The sequence below is a fragment of the Trichogramma pretiosum genome, unplaced genomic scaffold, assembly GCF_000599845.2.
Source record: "Trichogramma pretiosum strain Unisexual culture from Peru unplaced genomic scaffold, Tpre_2.0 scaffold53, whole genome shotgun sequence".
NCBI lineage: Eukaryota > Metazoa > Arthropoda > Insecta > Hymenoptera > Trichogrammatidae > Trichogramma > Trichogramma pretiosum.
The window spans coordinates 796895-814180 of record NW_019641626.1 but is presented as its reverse complement, the minus strand read 5'-3'; the positions used below and the strand labels follow the sequence as shown (position 1 = coordinate 814180).

Genomic DNA, 17286 nt, shown 5'->3' with positions numbered 1-17286 from the left:
ACGCGCGCGAGCAATATAATGGCTGAATAAAATTTGGCTTTGACGCGTATACAGGGGGGTATATAAGTGGGTTAGTGGAACTTTTGCGAGCAACGTCGAGTTATTCCGAGTTTTCAGCGCTTTATTTGCTTAATGCCTTCAAAAATCAATCAAATCAAGAAGTTGCTCTCTCCCAGCGTAGCGACGATCAACTCTTGTAATATGACCCATGTGTCACTCTTTCTTAATGACCAAACTTTAACAATTCCTAAAGTCTCTCTCTCTCTCGCACAGGAGCTATTGCACTTGTACTTGCAGCTCGCCGAGTCGTGTACAATATATGTATGGGGCGCGCGCGCGGGGGCTAAGTTGTTGCAGTTTGCGCGCGCGAACAAAATACATTATTGTGCTTTAGCGCTCGCGAGCGCTCGTAATAGCGCTAGCCATAAATAATTCGAGGCGATTTATCACGGAGAAATGTTGCTCCTCGATGAATCACCGTGGGCTCGAGCGCGCGAAGCTTCTTCGCCCCCCGAAACGCGAGCCCGAGCGAACGAAAAATTGATTGTTTTATTTTTCTTTATTGTTTATTCTTGTTGTTGTTGGTGCATACACGAGCGCAGTCTATGCTAATGGAGGAATAGACGCGTCTTACGACTACGCGGTGCCGGAAATGGCCACGCAGCAGCCCTTGCTCAACAATGCCTCCTCGGATGGTCGTGGCGGCGGCGGCGGCGTCGTCGCTCTCGGCATGAACGGGCTCGTGGCCAGCAGCACCGGAAGCGACCAGGACAGCTGCAGCTTCTCCAAGGCCTCGTCTCGCAGCAGTAAGCCCGACGATAAGAAGGTGGGTCATATCTTTGGCTATTCATCGAATATTCTATACGCGTGAGACGTGTCGTGGAAGCTTGATCGATTTATAATGTTCGGGTCAGAAATAAACGCTCTCGAGTTTTCGCGATGATACATTTTTGATGTCGCAAAGTGTAAAAACGAACGCGTTCGACGATTGAATATTCGAGGATCGAGCGCTCTCGATGCTATTTGTAATTCTCGTCTCGAATGCGGAATTAAAAAAAACGGGCCGAATTCGCAAGCTATAGGTCGTCGGGCATTGGTCAATCCTCGGGCTTTGCAGCCGAGGCGTACGTACGTACGTACACTCGCCAATATTGCCGAGCCGCAGTAATCCCTTATCTTTCCTCGCAGAAAGTACGACGTGTGGCTTTGGAATCAAACACATCGCTGCTGCTGGGCTTTCTTCGTTTTCCAGCTGTATATACTCTTGTGTATATGCGCGGACGGACGAGGAAAGGCATTGCAATATTCAGTCGTTGTACCGACAGAAGGCCGCAGCAGAAGCGCTGCCCGTTGGCCGCGCTCACGAAATATAGACGAGTCTGCAAATAATTTCGCTCGATGTCTGGCTTTCTCAAGCCTAGCTTATACGATTAGCCAACGCCCGAGCTTTGACCTTTATTTGGAAAGAACAAAAAATTTCGGCCTGTGTAGACGTTGCTTTATCTCTGTATGTATTTTATTTTATTTGAAGAAAATTTCGGAAGTTTACAAGTTCCAATGTTGCTTGATGACGTCTGCAGCTTTCTCCGCGATCGCCATGATGGGTACGTTGGGATGGGCACTGACGATTCGAGGCATAATCGATGCGTCGACGACTCGTAGATTTTTAATCCCGATGACCTAGAAAGTCAATCAAAGGATTATGATGAGGACATTTGCACGATGATAAACAAAATCAGCTTACCCGTAGATTCGAATCGACGACCGACGTCGGGTCGTCCTCTCGGCCCATCCTGCAAGTGCCGCACTGATGATAGATGGTCATCGTGTAGGTGCTCGTGGCGCACTCCCAGTAATCGTCCGTGTCGTACGCGTAATTTCCGCAGGGCAGCGGCAGCCCCGAGTACAGCTGCGAGCCGTACCTCTGCAGCGCGCCGGTCTTGGTCAATCTTATCGCGGCTCTGACGCCCTTCACCAGCGTCCTCCTGTCCTCCGCCTCGTCCAAGTAATTCGGATAGAGTTTCGGCTTGACGAGCGGATCCTTGCTCACTAGCACGAGCTTGCCGCGGCTCTTGGGGTGCATCAGCATCGGCCATATGGTGTAGGCGCTGTGATCGAACTTGTCGCTGCTCATCGCCCGACGATATTCCTCTTTGACCCCGACGAATTTCGACATGGCCTCGTCCTTGATGCCCGCCATACCGGCGAACAATAATTCGATGTTTGGATTCGGATTCGGGGGATCGGTCACCTCGTCGTCGTCCACGTTGACGTAGCCCAGACCCTCGTAACCCGTGCCCAAAGCCAATGATCCGTTTCTCTCGGCGAAGTAGCGATGAATGTCCGAGTTGTCCGGATCGAAGAGATTACTCTCTTTGAAAGTCGCCGAGTCGTTAACTTTGAATATCAATCCGCCGTAGCCGATGTGATCCTGGAGATTTTCACCGACCGGCGCATCTTTGATGACTCGTATACCGAGCTCATTCAATTGCTCTCTCGGCCCGATGCCCGACAGCATCAGCAGTTGCGGCGAATTTATAGCGCCGGCGCTCACGATGACCTCTTTGCGCGCCCGCACGCGAACGGTCTTTCCGTTCTTCAAAAACTCCACCCCGTGAGCCTGCGAGCTCGCCTCGTCTATCGATATTTTCGTAACGAGGCTCCTTCTGGACACGAGCAGATTGTCCCTGCCCACGGCCGTATGCAAATAGCCTCGGTTGGTGCTCCATCTTTCCCCGTTTCTCGTCGTCGATTGATAGGTCGAGAATCCGATTTGCTCGGCGCCGTTGTAATCGGCTTCGGGATATCCGAGCTCTTTGGCCGCGGCGAGGAAGGCGTCGACCAGCTCCGAATTATAGGGCGGACTATTTATGTGCATCGGTCCGTCTCTGTTGTGATACTTCCAATCCACGGGCACGTGGCTCACGTTGAAGTTTTCCAACTTCTTCAGGTACTTCGTCATGCTTTCGTGGGACCAGGACGGGTCGCCGGTCGCCTCGGCCCAGCCGTCGTAGTCGTTTTTGTTTCCTCGGGTCGCCAGCATGTAATTCAAGACGCTCGAGCCGCCCATGACCTTGCCCCTGGCCCAGGTGCAGTGCTCCAGTCCGCGACAATATCGCTCGGAATTTTCCGTCCGATACTTCCAGTTGACCTCGTCGCTGCTCTGCAGATACGAGGCCATCAGCGGCACGTCCATTATCGGGTATTCCTTGCCACCGGCCTCGAGCAGCAGTACTCGGACGCTTTGGATCTCGCTGAGGCGCGAGGCCACGACGGCGCCGGCGCTTCCCGCTCCGACGACGATGAAATCGAACTCGTCCTCGTCCGAGGGTGTCGAGTCGGCCAGATCCGTCTCGTAAGGCGGCGTGGCCTCGTCGTTGAACTCGAGCCTACCTTCCACGAGATCACGGACATTTTGGCGAAATAGTTCTTCGGATCCCGAGGCGAAACAGCACTGAACTACCGACAGCAGAAGCAGTATATTACCGCATAGAATTTTCATTATGATTAATTGTCAAACTCTATAGCACTTGTAATGAAGTTTGGTCTTACTCGACGCATCGACGTAACTCGACTGCGTGATAAATCGATGCCTGTTTCGACTTGTTACATTTTCAAGTGTTTGATTAACGCACCATCTTATCGTATTAAGATAGCTACTGAAGATCAATATATATGTTAATAATCTTGTTTATTCAACTAATCAGCATGACGATTGTAATCAAAGTTACACCATAATTTATTACAAAGAAATAACTCCGACAAAGTAAAAACTTCCTCTAAATCATAAAAAAATAAAAAAAAAAATAAAAACATATAAAATATGTTTGCCAGCATAACTGTAGCTCTAAAAGCACAAAGTGATAAATATTTAAATTCTTATGCTCACTTCGGTGGCAGAGAAATACGGACTCTCGTAAAGCCCTCGTATATGCCTCCACTATATATTTTATCCGCCATCGCTGCCCCCCGTTCTGGAGCTTTACAATACTTGCAGGAAAGCTTGCAATTAATAATTGAAATCAATATTCGGTGCTTCTCTCGGCTATTTCCCTCGATGGCCTAGTTCGGCTGGTGCCATCCTCGGCCTGTTATGCGCCCTTAAGGCGCTGAATTTCTGGCAAACTACGCGCGCCGTCTTACAAATCACGTGACTTTTTCATAAGAAAAGCATCGCTCGGGCGTTTACGTTATTCAAGACTATCTTACATGGCTATATACGAGAAGCTTAAGAGAGAACAGCGAGTTCGCATTGTATGGCACTGGGCATCTCTCTTTTAGATGCGTGTATGAACACCGGTTCCCTCGAGTTAGTTTTAAAAAATTGAAGAGTTGAAATTTCGATTGCTCTTGAGTGCAGTTATTGTTGCCTGAGTAAAAACTGGCAAGTTTTTGTTCAGACCATCATATTTAAATTGGATTTGAAAAATTGAATTCGAGAAACGAAATTTCTCTAATCATAACCAAATCGAAGAGTGATACTTTGTCATTTTCAAATATGATGTATGATATCAAAAAAAAGATATAAAAACAAAACAATTCAAAATTAAATTATTGTATGTATTGTACGAGTGAGACAAGTGAGCTTGAAAGAGACATATTAAATAAGCTCAGAAGAGCTGATCAAAACAAAAAACACACTACCAAAAACGTACCGCGAATCAAAGTCACGCGCTCGCATTATGTTGGAAAAAATATGTAGTCTGCTTTACTTGGGTATGCCATACACACCCACACCCCCACACGTGGATGGTCGTACACAACAGCTTGTTCAAGGCGAAGAGTTTAGAGAGGCTCGCGGCTCGTCTAGAGAGGTGCGCGCGATCACGTCGTCGAACTTAATTTCCTTTTCGCGCGAAAGCGCTTAGTCAGCGAGACGATGAGCTAGACTATCTATATAGCCAGCCGATCTACGGTATATCTATATGTAGGTACGAGTCTAGCTGTGCAGCGCATTTTACCGAGCAGCAGTAGCAGTTCTAGCGGGGCACGTCTGCAGTGCTCTGCGCTGCGTCGATGTCGAGAGAGAGGGAGGGAGAGAGGGCAAAGGCACGTGATTAATGCGAGCACCTCTTCGCGGGACTATCAATCACCCGAGGAAGCCCCTACGCTCGGAGCGATTCATCGGCGATTTAAGCGTCCGATATGCACGACCGCATCGTTATGTCCGCTGGTAGTGTACGGTGCGAGCTGCGCCAGCCCGTCGTCTCTCTGCATCGGAGGCCCGTGCGCGGCTCGAGGTACGCGCCTCCACGAGCGTCTCTTCGTACATACAGCTGCGTTCGTTCGTATAGCTACCGAACGAGTGAAGCTTTTGTGCATATTATCGCGCACATAGGCCGAGTGTTTGGATTAGCGCGGCGATAAAAGCGCGCGCGCGCACGGCAAAATTGACTCTTTTTGCCGTTTGATAGCTGCAGCTCGCGAGGTCGTCGACCTCTGGGCGCTCTTCGGCTGCGAGCTGTCGATTAAATATTTCCCCGTCGGCTTGTCGAGCTTTTACATGGCCACCCATCGAATTGCCAATAGTTTTTGGCAGCTAACGAAAAGAAAAAAAATAGAAGAATTGATCTGAAATGTGGATTACGTATGCTATGTGTGCTGTCTGTGTAAGAGAAAATGATTCGATTCGGTGGGCCGAAAAAGTGTATGAAATGTATGAAATGTCAGAAGGTCCTCGTGACATACTAATCCTGGGCTAATTTCTACAGTTTGGACGATATAGGCTGACGCATAAGCTCCCGGCGGCTCGATGGGCCCGCCACACATATCGGACTGAGTTCTTTTGACAAATACTATTGCATACGCGGGGCACACAAAGGAAACAATTTCGCTCGAATTAAACTCGAACGAAAGCTCGAGCGGCGGCGCGAGTCTACGCTCCCGTTATGAGTCGAGCTTCCCTCGATTAAGTTTTCATACTGCACACACATAGACAATTGCGCGCAGGAGTTTCACATACACACATGGCTTATCCTCGCATACGCATATACCCAGAGAGAGAGAGAGAGAGAGAGAGAGAGAGGACAAAGCTTGCAACAACACGCCCCGTGCTGTATAACGGGTGGAGGGGAACAGCCGCCATTCACCGACAGGTGAAATGGAAACGTACAGTCGACATCAAAGGTCCCGCGTAATAATCTTTTCCCTATTCTACCTGCTGCAGCTTGGGCTTGTATGTGTATGTGTGTACGTGTGTAGGGCACGCACACAGGCCAAGCCGAGCTTTGATTGGCATATACGAGAAAAGCGAGAGCTTGCGAAGCTCACGTCAAGCCAAGAGATTGGGATAGTAGTATTAGCGGTACGGCGTATATATAGCATAGTACCTGTTCGCCTGTACGCCACCACACATACACACAGACATACATGAACACGTCAACGGACGCACACACGACCACACCGGCGCGCCATAACGGCGTTTTGACTGTTTCGAGTGCTGTTGGCGTCAATCACAATAATATACTACCTTTGCTCGCCTATGTGCGGCTGTGTGTATGTGTCCGTGTGTCATGAAATCGAATGGGGCCGTCGATTATATAGCATATATCTCGTCGGCGAGTTTGCGCGTATTAATCACTGGCGCCTGCACTGCAGTGCACCGGTACCCACCCTTCCTCTTGCCCAACCGAGTATATGTAGGCTAAATCGATCTGCGCCCGTATATACAGCTTAATTATGGATATATACCGGAGTGCCGAGCTACACGTCGCTCACCCCCTTCGCCAAACCACTGAAGCTGGAGCAAGAGCTGTCAGAGGAAGAAAAGAAAAATCCTCGAAATAGTTGAGAATTTTCAGTTGTAAGTAATGCAATATTATGACATAATATGCCGTAGTTTTATGTCCCGAAGTAACGTCAGTTTTTGTATTATAGCTTCAGACCGCTAGATGCCATGATCGATTCCGAAAGTGAACAAATATACTTGTGGCTATGTAAAATTTTTTTAACGCCAATAAAAACTATCAAAACAAATATACTTTGGACTATGTATTTGACTAATTCAAATCTTCAAATGATTTGCCATCGCCTTTATTGCCGTATTATTTTACGAAATTAACTTAGAAGCGTGCCGATTATTTTAATATCTTTATTATATCTACGTCAACGTATCTGTGATGCATTCGAATTATTGATTATCAAATTACACATAGAAATCACGAGATAAGCTTAACCTCCGTAGCAGTTCAAGATATTTATTCCGTTATTAAATTCAACTCGTCGACGTATGCATGTTAAAGTCAGAGGGGTAAAACTTACTCGACTCTGCATCAAACGTACGCGACACATGTTTCTCTCGAGCGACGTCTCTCCGACTCTTATCGGGGACTTTTCGTTCGTCGTACTCGCACATGGCGGAGCGCAAAAAAATCATCGATCGTTCGATATTATATATCAACCGTTGATCGCGAATACTACACATATATTTGAACCATATCTTTTTTCGATTCTCTCTCTCTCTTATATGCATGTATTCATAATATGTTTTGCATGTTGCAGTCGCCGACGCAACAGGAGGTGCTCTTAGCCCTGAAGAAACGCCTCGAGCAGACGAGCGTGCCCGTATTCCCACGGCATCGGCTGCGTATGCTCTCCAAACTGGCCGAAGGTGCATTTGGCTCTGTGAGTTTATCTTTTCGTATACCGTGTGTATAAGCTTCCTCCATTCTTTCTTTTTTTTCTACTTTCCCTCGCAAATATTATAAAGTTGCGCGATACTCGCGTAGGAGCTCGAGTCCATTACACGCGGGGGCAGCGTACGCTTCTATACGCGCACGTTCCATTGCAATTTTAACCATATATAATAATACGTTTTTAATCGATTATTGCATTTGCGCGTTTCGTTTATGCCTTTCGTTCGATATTAGCGCCTCGTGCCCCCATATGTGCACGTGCGAGATGAGAAAATGATTAGATTAACCCGTGGGCAATATCGAGACTGTATAAACAAGTCGGTTATGAAAAAAATGTATACGCATCTAATAGCAACGATAATAATAATAATAATAATATAAATTTGTTTGCAACGAAGGTCTACATTGCGGAAGCGGAAGGGATTCCGGAGTATGGCAGCAGCACTACTCTCGGCAAGAGGCTCGTGGCAGTCAAGTTTTTACTGCCGGAAGCGAACGAGAAGGAAAAGTGAGTGTATTAAACAAAACGCACCATTTTATGCTTCACTGCGCGCGCGACTCCTACTGCCTCACATTTTTTTTCTCCACTTTTTATACATATTCAACGTACGTATTATTATATAGGACTCTTGTATATATTTTTTTCTAGCTATTAATGCGCTCGTCGGAGGGACGAAAAGTGTGTACAGTAAACCTGGCTCGTTGTTTTCAAGCTCATTGTCTCATTAGCATATAGTATAGAAAGGGGAAAGAAAAAAGAAGAGAATATCAAAAATGTATATCTCTGTTCGGAGCTGTTTTTAAAACATTCAGGTACCTGCTACAGGCGCAGAGACAGAGAGAGACAAATTTTCGTGGCACGCACATAGCGCGAGATGCTCGAAATTAATGGGGTCGGCCGTTTTTTTATGCGTCTTATTTCGTCGCGGCCGAGTAAACACGTGAGTTGGTCTCTGTGTGCAGTACGCAACTCTTTTCGAATCATCCCTTTACGAGCCGTAAGGACTCTTCTTGTTCGATGTCTGCTTACGTACACAGAGTCTCGTCCATTGTCTTCTCTCCACTGGATCTAGCTGTATCCCATCCAGCGTCCTTTATTTTTCATTCTCTTTCTCTCTATACGTCTCTCTTTTCCTCCGACTCTTTCTTCCGAAAGTCTACTCTACATCTAGCAACGGTCGAATAAGGCACGGCGAAAAAAAATATCGCCTCCTCTCGTGGCCTATCGTGGCTCTATTGTTCCGCGATATTCGCTCTTTGTTGCCACCCTCGAAATTCATTTCACGGGGTCATATACGAGAAGTGGCGTGGACCACGTAATCGAGGATCAACCTCTTCCTCGAAAGAGCCGCGCGATTTACATACAATACGTGCCGGGATACATTTGTCCTGCGTCGAGTCCCGTGCACGTTGGCCGAGCTCGTGTAAAATATAGCGAAAGCCGCGCGCCGTTACGCAAGGCAACCAACGCTACGTGCAATTTCATACAGATGTGTATTTTTATATAAAGCTTCAACTTTGAACGATCGCCTCCGCGTATATATGGTCGACTTGTCGAGTCTTTTGAGGGTTGGACGGAGAGGGATTTATTTATAGGCCAGGCGAAACATTTTTTGCCGATTTCGCGTGATTTGGACTATTCATGCGACGTTATAGTCGGCGGCAGTCGTCGGCGGGTTATTTTCGCTCGCTCCGGACAAATGCGGAATTTTCTTCTCCGCGCGGCATTGTGTTCGCTGGATAAGCGGCGCTATACCGCGCTCGGAAGGAGAGAGCTTTGTGTGCGCGCGAGGAGACGCGATTGAATTCGAATCGACGAACGACTGCTCGAATAAGCTCCGCGGCCGCAACGAAAAAAGCTCCGCGCCTTTGTCCGCGCTTGATTCGCAAAATAGTTGTAAATATAACGTAATAAGCTTTTCTAGCCTGAAAAATATGTATCAATTTCCTTTCGGTCCGATTTATGAATGCGACGGCTCTTGAGAATTTTCCCGTTATAAATGCGATATGCTAATATTAATGTAGTATAATGCGGATTGGGTAATGGGCCTCGAGGCATTTCGCGGCTGCCGCACCGTCGCTGGATTATATATAATATATATACCCGGTGAAGGGAAAAGTGGATAAACTCCGCGAGAGCCATGGTACGCAGGGCAAAGTAGGCAGACGACGAGGACTGCAGGAGGCAAAAGACGTTTGTGTTGACGAAAGATAACAGCTCGAGTTTTATCCCGAGCGTCGCGTCTCTTTGCAGCGGGGATAGCAGCGACGTCTTATAATCCCACGGCACGAGACACTTTATTAAAAAAGTCTTTAATTTTATTTTCCTTTTTCCTCCTCGTCAGCAGACATTGTCCCTTCAATTTTCATAAACCAACACAGACGCTCGATCAAATATTGATACTCGATCGATCATCGAGTTAGCTCGTTCCGTGCAGCTCACGCGTGTCCTTTTGTAATTTTATTAAAAGAATGTAATAATGCCCGAGTAAAGAAAAACAGCCGACTGCACGATACGACGCGTCCGCGAAAAAGGCCATCGCGCACGCGAAAAAGTGCAGCCAGCTCGTGGAATATAAAATTTCTCGATCGAGCTGGAAGAATTTATTTCATCCCGTCGTGCGCGCATGCAGCAGTGTATAGTGTGCTCGAGAGAAGCACATAGTCGGGAGCTGGGAGTCTCTGATAGATACACGCATTGTAACAAGCAAAAGCTTCATCGTGCGCCGTATATACTTTGCATCATCTCTCGGCAAAAGTGAAAAAAGCCAAACTGTTTTCCCAAGTAAGAGTGCATCCAAGCGAGCCCTGGCTCGAACAAGCAAGAAAGAAAAAAAAAGGAGCTAGCGTGGAAAAAAGCGGAGAGAGGAAAAATTTTGAAAGCTGCAGCGATCAGGCACGAGCGGCGTATACGTATAGAACGAACGTATCATTTCCGTAATAGTTGCGCGATATCAATATGCTAACCGCTTCCTCGTCGGTTTTTTATATATATTATACACGCGCGCTTTTCGGTTGTGCGCTCGCGAGCGAAAAAAAATACACCGAAATTCGCTCTCTCTCGACGTCGAACTTAAACTGCCGTAAATAAGTTCTCGCGCCAGAGTCGTGCTTATATACTTTCTTTTTTTTTCTCCTCCTTTTGTTTCGATTTTTCACCGCGTGCCACTTATATATACGTATCGAGCAAAAAGAATTTAATTCCGCGCGATACAAACACACGTTGCACGCCGCAACGGGTATATTGCGATATCGGTGTTTTTTTTATTGAATTTTTGGCTGCATGCGCGGTTCGCTCGATCCAACTTCAATAACTATATAGCTCGAACATAGTTGGCTGCAGAAAGAGAGCTTGATATTACTCCGTTTGTGCCCAGCGATTTGCGGTGATTGTCGGCGGCAGGGGGGGGCAGCTTCTCTTTGTTAGTTTTTAATTATGGTATACGTGCTTTGGAAGGTAAAGCTGAATGATGCAGCTTTTTAACCCCGCACAGCTGTGCTACACTCGATAATTTTTTTTTCTTTATTTTTCTTCTTTCGCCCGAGCACGCTAGCTTGGAAAATTTGATAAACTTCTCCGACGAGTAACCGTATATTTTATGCAATAAGAAAATCGTAAATGAAAAAAAATCGACTGTGTACCTATTTTGTAATAGTTTCAATTTGATCGAAATTGTTCAATGATGATTAAAAATATTGCTGAATTCGCTTGCGTTAAAAGACAAGAATAACGCGCGAGACATAAATTATTTTCCGAAACGAACGGAATCTTTCTCTACTTTATTGAAAATTTTATTGTTTACCTCTGATAATATCTCAAGGCACTAAAACTCGGGTCAAAAAGGCCGTAAAAAGGCATGCTTTACGCGCGCAAAAAAACGGAATTACAGTTGCCCTCAAAGGTGTCCGGAATGTAACACACTTTCAAGCGTCGAAGTACAGTAAAACCCGGGCACGAAACTTATGGAGCTTGCGAGACGCGCGCGAGCTCACGTCTATGTACGCGCGAGAGAGATACGTGTAGACGCGCGGGGGAGCTTGCGCCGCGTAGCATCTTATACGGCCAATCGACGTATTGCTCATAGAGCTTATCTTTAACAACTGTTTTACTGCGCGAGAAACACACGCTACGACGAGTAGTAGTACCGGAGGATGGCTATGGGGAAGGATGTTATTAGCTAATCGATTTTACACGGAAGCATAAAAGCTCGCGCCTATAATACCAAAACGAAATTAGAGATATCCGACGAGTAAGCTTTAAATATATTTTTTACACGAGATTGTAAATTTCCTTTAAAAAAAGGTTGTATCGTTTGTACATCGGGAAGCTGCTTTAGCATTTTAATGCATAAAGATGTTCGATGCTCGAAGGACACGAGCATTTTTTTTCTTCCTGAAATCGACTCGAAGAAAGCTCTAGGTTTGATTTCTCTGCTGACGACTCGATTCATCGAATGGAAATCTAATATATATACGCGAGCAAAATTCCTCTGAGCATCTTGCATACAGTGTACATGTCTTATATAGATATATATTATATGGAAAAGCACCAAGAGTCAGGGAGAGAGAGAGAGAAATATCATCTGTACGGTATATCCCTTACAAAGCGGATATTGCCCTGCAACTCTTGGGACTCTCCCGTCGAATTACGTCAATCTCTCTCTCTCCATCCCTCTAGCCATATATACGTACACATCAGCTATTTCTTCGGACGCGTATATACGTTTGTAATACAGATATACGGAAGCTCGTGTGGCTTCGCCACAGTCAAAACCTGACAATACACATATATACATATAACACAATAATACAATCATCAGGCAATTTCGCAGTTTGGGGATGGAGTTAAGACGCACTATAACACACACGTGCCTGTTGCAGATTGGATTTCCAGCGCGACGTTAGGATACTGGCCGCGCTCGAGGACCGCAATATAGCCCGGGTATTGGGCGCCTGCTGCCGCGAGGAGCCCTACTGCGTCGTCATGGAGTACCTCGAGCACGGCGATCTCTGTCAATTTCTCAAGACCCACGTCACGGCCGAGGACGCCCACTCCATGCCCATCGGTGTCAAGACTCTCAGGTGAGCATGGACCTCTATATACACGATAGAAGCTCGAGCGATTGTTTTTCCGTTGTTTTTTTTTTATATCGTCAACGATTCAACCTGTGCATGGGTACTTGAAATCTTTTGTGGAACTTTGAAACAATTCCAGGTGGTTCTTTTTTTTTCAAGACTACACGTAGCCTCTGTGATAATTTATTTTTCATTTTAACGCGAGTTTACGCGCGAGCGGTGGAGAATTATTCTAATGGGGCTAAACAAAATGTGGGAAAATAGAGCAGGCTTGTGGGGGAGGGCCACTTCTTTTCCATTGTCGCTTTCTACTAGCCCCCTGCGCGCTACATACACAGACACACACATATACACAGAGAATTTAGCTAGTAGCCACAATTTTCTGTCTCTCCTGTTGCAGCTTCAACTGCCTCATTTACATGGCTGCGCAAATTGCATCGGGGATGCGGTACTTGGAAAACCTCAACTTTGTACATCGAGATCTGGCAACGAGGTGAGTACGCATGCACGTTGTAATACGTGCTGGCTGGCAGAGAGAAGGAAAAGGCTCGCGAGTGTGTGCCCCACATTATATGGGCAATGCACCGCGGGCTCGCGTCCTGTCCTCGTATTATATAGCGTCAAAGTTGCACGAGCTGCGCGAGACGAAGCTTCGAGTTCCGAGCAGCCCACCGTATGGCCGGTGTTTTGGGCGAAATAACGCGCGGTACTTTGGTCACCCGCTTTTCTTTCTTCAAAGCTTGTGTACGTGTATAAGCATGAAAATCCACGAATATTATAATGACAAAGCCGCGCGTGAACTTCAAACCGAGAAAGAGATTTATTTTACTCGGTCAAAAACAACGCAGACCAACTTGACGCTCTCCTAAAAGCCCGCGTTAGTAAATAATACGATAAAATTTTCATTTGCTCTCTAGATCAAACAATTCTATTATTTTCAACGCTGCGTTGAATCAAACCGCGCGCAACAAGCGAGCGCAGCTTTTTTCGTAACAACAACGTATATATAATACGAGCTTTTTTACGTTGCGATAAATTCTCTACAAAATTTATCGAAAAAAGAGAGAGAGAAAAAAAAAAGGATCGAGCTGGGCCAGTGCTATGAAGCTCGTCCGTAGAATTAATATGTATATGCAGTCTGGCGAGAAACGGCGCTGCAGACTGCATTCGCAGAGTTGTACATGCAGACTGCGGCAGCAATAGTGCAGGAGGAAAGGAGGAGGGAGAGAGAGGGAAAAAGCTCACGTAGTCGGTGCCTTGAGCTTGCACGTACTCTCTCCGGGTATACGGTATAGTTTCTCTCAATCTCTTCTCTCATTCAAGCTTATACGGCCGTAAATCTCAATGAAAAGAGAGAGAGAGAGAGGCAGGCAGGGAAAGGCTTGTGTGTTCTTGAAGGCTTTGTGGCTTCTTGAAGCGTATGCTTATACCACTGCAACGGCAAATCAATCCTTAGCTCTTGCAGCGCTGCACCAGCAGGCGCTTATATACAGCATTGCCTCTGCCGCTGCTGCTCTTCTTGACTCCGACTGCTTTATGAACTTGCTCTTTTATTTCGAATTATTATGTAGTAGTCGAGCACGAATCCCTTGCATTAACAGCTTACATAAGCATGAATAATGCCTCGATACTACTTGTTCGCGCACGAGAGCGCCCCAGCCGAATACATATGTATATATCTCGAAGCTCCTCCTCGCAATAAACGTTTCTTCAGCTTTCGCAGACGCTCCGAATTTCGGATAATACGCGTAGTATAGTCTGCTAATAAGTCGGCGCAAAACTCGATGCTCGCGAGACTGGATGAATGTCTCTCCGCACTCGCACACGAATTTGCGTCCGCACTGCGCCGCGTACATTCGAAATAAATATATCAAACGCAACGATATCGTCGTTAAACTGTCGAGATTAAAAGAAAAAAAGAAATGATATATCCAGATTTTGATATACTGAGTCAGCGTATACACAAGCTGCTGCTGCTGCTACGACTCGTGTAACAGTAAAAACATAGATCAAACAACTCGATACAGTAGTCTTTCGATCAGTTGCAGTACGCAGCGATTATCCATCGTCGTATATAAGCTGCGTTATTTTTTCCCTCCTCTCTCCATACATTCTTCTTTTTTTGCTCGCGTCGACCTATAGAGTTTCTCGAAGCAAGACATCGTATATTAAATCGAAACGAAAGGATGATATTTCACGTTGCCTGTGCGCTACCTCGTGTCCATCAGATATGCTTTTCGCCCGTGTGCGCTGGCTGCTGAACGCGGAAAATGCATAAAATTGAGATAAATGCGTTCGTCGTATTTATAATAATAATCTGAAGTGTTCGGTCGTCGAGTCGTTTTGCTCCCATTGTACCTGTATATAGATATATGCGTATAAAAAGAACCTGTATACGAATAGCAGCGACAAAAAAAAGAAAAGAAAAAAACTAGGCTAAGTACCCCCGCAGCCATGCTCGCTCGCTCGCTCGCGCTTGCACAGCTGCTCTGCGCTTTTCTTTCGGCGCGCGCGCGCGCAACAAAGCTCGACGCTTATTGTTGCTCATGCACTGCTGCGCGAGAGAAGCTGTCGTTGATCTATAAATATAGTAGTATCTCGAGAGCATGGCACGAATCGAATTTTTTTCCTCTTCCTATATGTACCTTCGGTCGCAGTCGTCGTCTCGTCGTTCACGGCTGCTCTTCGCATGTATGCCGCGCGCTAACATAAATATGCACTATATTCTACTTTTCGTTTTCTCTGTGTGTGCATATATATATTTATGTGATACAGTGGGAGAGAGAGTATGCCATGTCGGAGGAAGATCGATGAGAGGGACGATTTTTGCTTGGGAGAAAATTTATATCTCCCGCTATTCAACGCTCGGAGAAAAAGTCGCGTACGTTAATTGTTTGTTCTCGTATGCATGAACGAGCTGCAGTACAGCATTTTATATTTTCATTTAACGCGAGCGGCCCAACTGGAATTAATTACGTTCCTTTTCAAATATTTCTCGAGCGCGAGTCTCGGCTGAATCTCATTCGGTCGACGATTTTCTTGAAAACCTTCGCTCTTGGATAACATAATACGCAATAGTTACGCGTGACCCGGTAATAAATGTATATTACAATAATGCGTTTTGCTTGTCTTGGCTTTTGCTTCTTCTGCCGAGAGCATATCAATCCGCTTCGCTACCTCTTTTCTCTTTAAACTTATTATTCCATCTGACACAATTTTCAAATGTATCTCGAGCTATTCTTTTACTTCTCTATTATGTACAGTAAAAGATACAAGCAAAGTTTCGAGTGTCACGAAAATTGGATGAATTTGGTCTTTGCTCATTGTTGATTGATGACCTGAGCTTTCATAATATACATGCACCATTGTGGATATATTCCAGCGAAGTAATTCATTTTATTCTTGCGTGCGGCGCTTACAATTTTCGATCGCTTTATTATTTCCATTTTCACGCGGCCCGAAAGCTCATTTGTTAAATTTATTCTATTAGAAATTCAATTCCGCGTCTGTGCGTAGCTCACGCGCATCAAGTCGTAAAAATGACTTTAATCTATCTAAATCTCGCATCGCGCATTTATATTGCAGCCCGAGAGTACTTTTGCTACTTTTTACATAAAGCTTAGCCCGGAATGAGCATTATGAAAATTTATCAATTCTGTTTCATAATAATTTCAGCTCTTATCAACGCAAAGTCTGTGCTTTACAAAATTCTCTTTTTCAAGGGGTAGTGCTCCTTTTTGCTGTATTATGTAAAAATGTATTTTGTCTCAAGACAATGTAATTTGCGAGATGTCAAATTTTATATTTTCGAAAATAAATTAATACTTATCATCGATTCAAATACTGATGATTGTTCATTCGCTTATAGAAACTGCCTTGTGGGAAAAGCTTACCACATCAAGATATCGGATTTCGGCACCGACAACGAATTATACTCTTGCGATTATTACAAAGTCGACGGAGGCATTCCACTGCCCGTAAGATGGATGGCTTGGGAATCCTTGGTGCTGGTGAGTACGAGAACAAATTGCAAGCTCATACGGTCTAATAGCGAGGCGCGATGAAAATTGGACGATTATTCTCGCAGGGCAAGTACACGACCAAGAGCGACGTATGGTCTTTCGCGGTGACGCTGTGGGAGATTTTGAATTTGGGCCGACGCCTGCCTTACGAGCATCTGAGCGACGAGGAGGTCGTGCGGGCGCTGCGCCGAGTCTGCCGCGAGTGCAGCAGTGCCACCAGCGAGGAGACGTCGCAGATGAAGAGCAGCGAAGACGAGGACAACGACGATAACGACGACGACGACGACGATCGCGAGCATCTCAGCCACGAGAGGGTAAAATGAAAAGAAAAGAAATAAAACGAAAGCAACGCGTATAGACGTACTAATTGGCTCGTTTCTAACTTGTAGATGGATTTCGAGCCGCTGCCCAAACCGACCGGCTCCTCCAAAGACATCTACGATCTCATGCTGGAGTGCTGGCGCCGAGACGACTCGGAGCGGCCGACCTTCCGCGAGATCTCGCTATTTCTGCAGCGGAAGAATCTCGGCTACGCGCCGACCACGGCCTCCTGA

At 46.0% G+C, this 17286-nt stretch overlaps 1 protein-coding gene across 1 annotated transcript in view; it reads left to right on the top strand.

The window, feature by feature from the left end:
- The window catches only part of LOC106651235 (discoidin domain-containing receptor 2-like), a 55625-nt gene extending 38339 nt beyond the window's left edge, over positions 1 to 17286 (top strand). Inside the window, exons 9-16 of the mRNA XM_023459055.1 lie at positions 603 to 826; positions 7501 to 7623; positions 8033 to 8142; positions 12516 to 12716; positions 13111 to 13203; positions 16579 to 16720; positions 16798 to 17046; positions 17122 to 17286. Coding sequence (XP_023314823.1) covers positions 603 to 826; positions 7501 to 7623; positions 8033 to 8142; positions 12516 to 12716; positions 13111 to 13203; positions 16579 to 16720; positions 16798 to 17046; positions 17122 to 17286 — 1307 coding nt within the window. The remainder of the gene's footprint in view (positions 1 to 602; positions 827 to 7500; positions 7624 to 8032; positions 8143 to 12515; positions 12717 to 13110; positions 13204 to 16578; positions 16721 to 16797; positions 17047 to 17121) is intronic.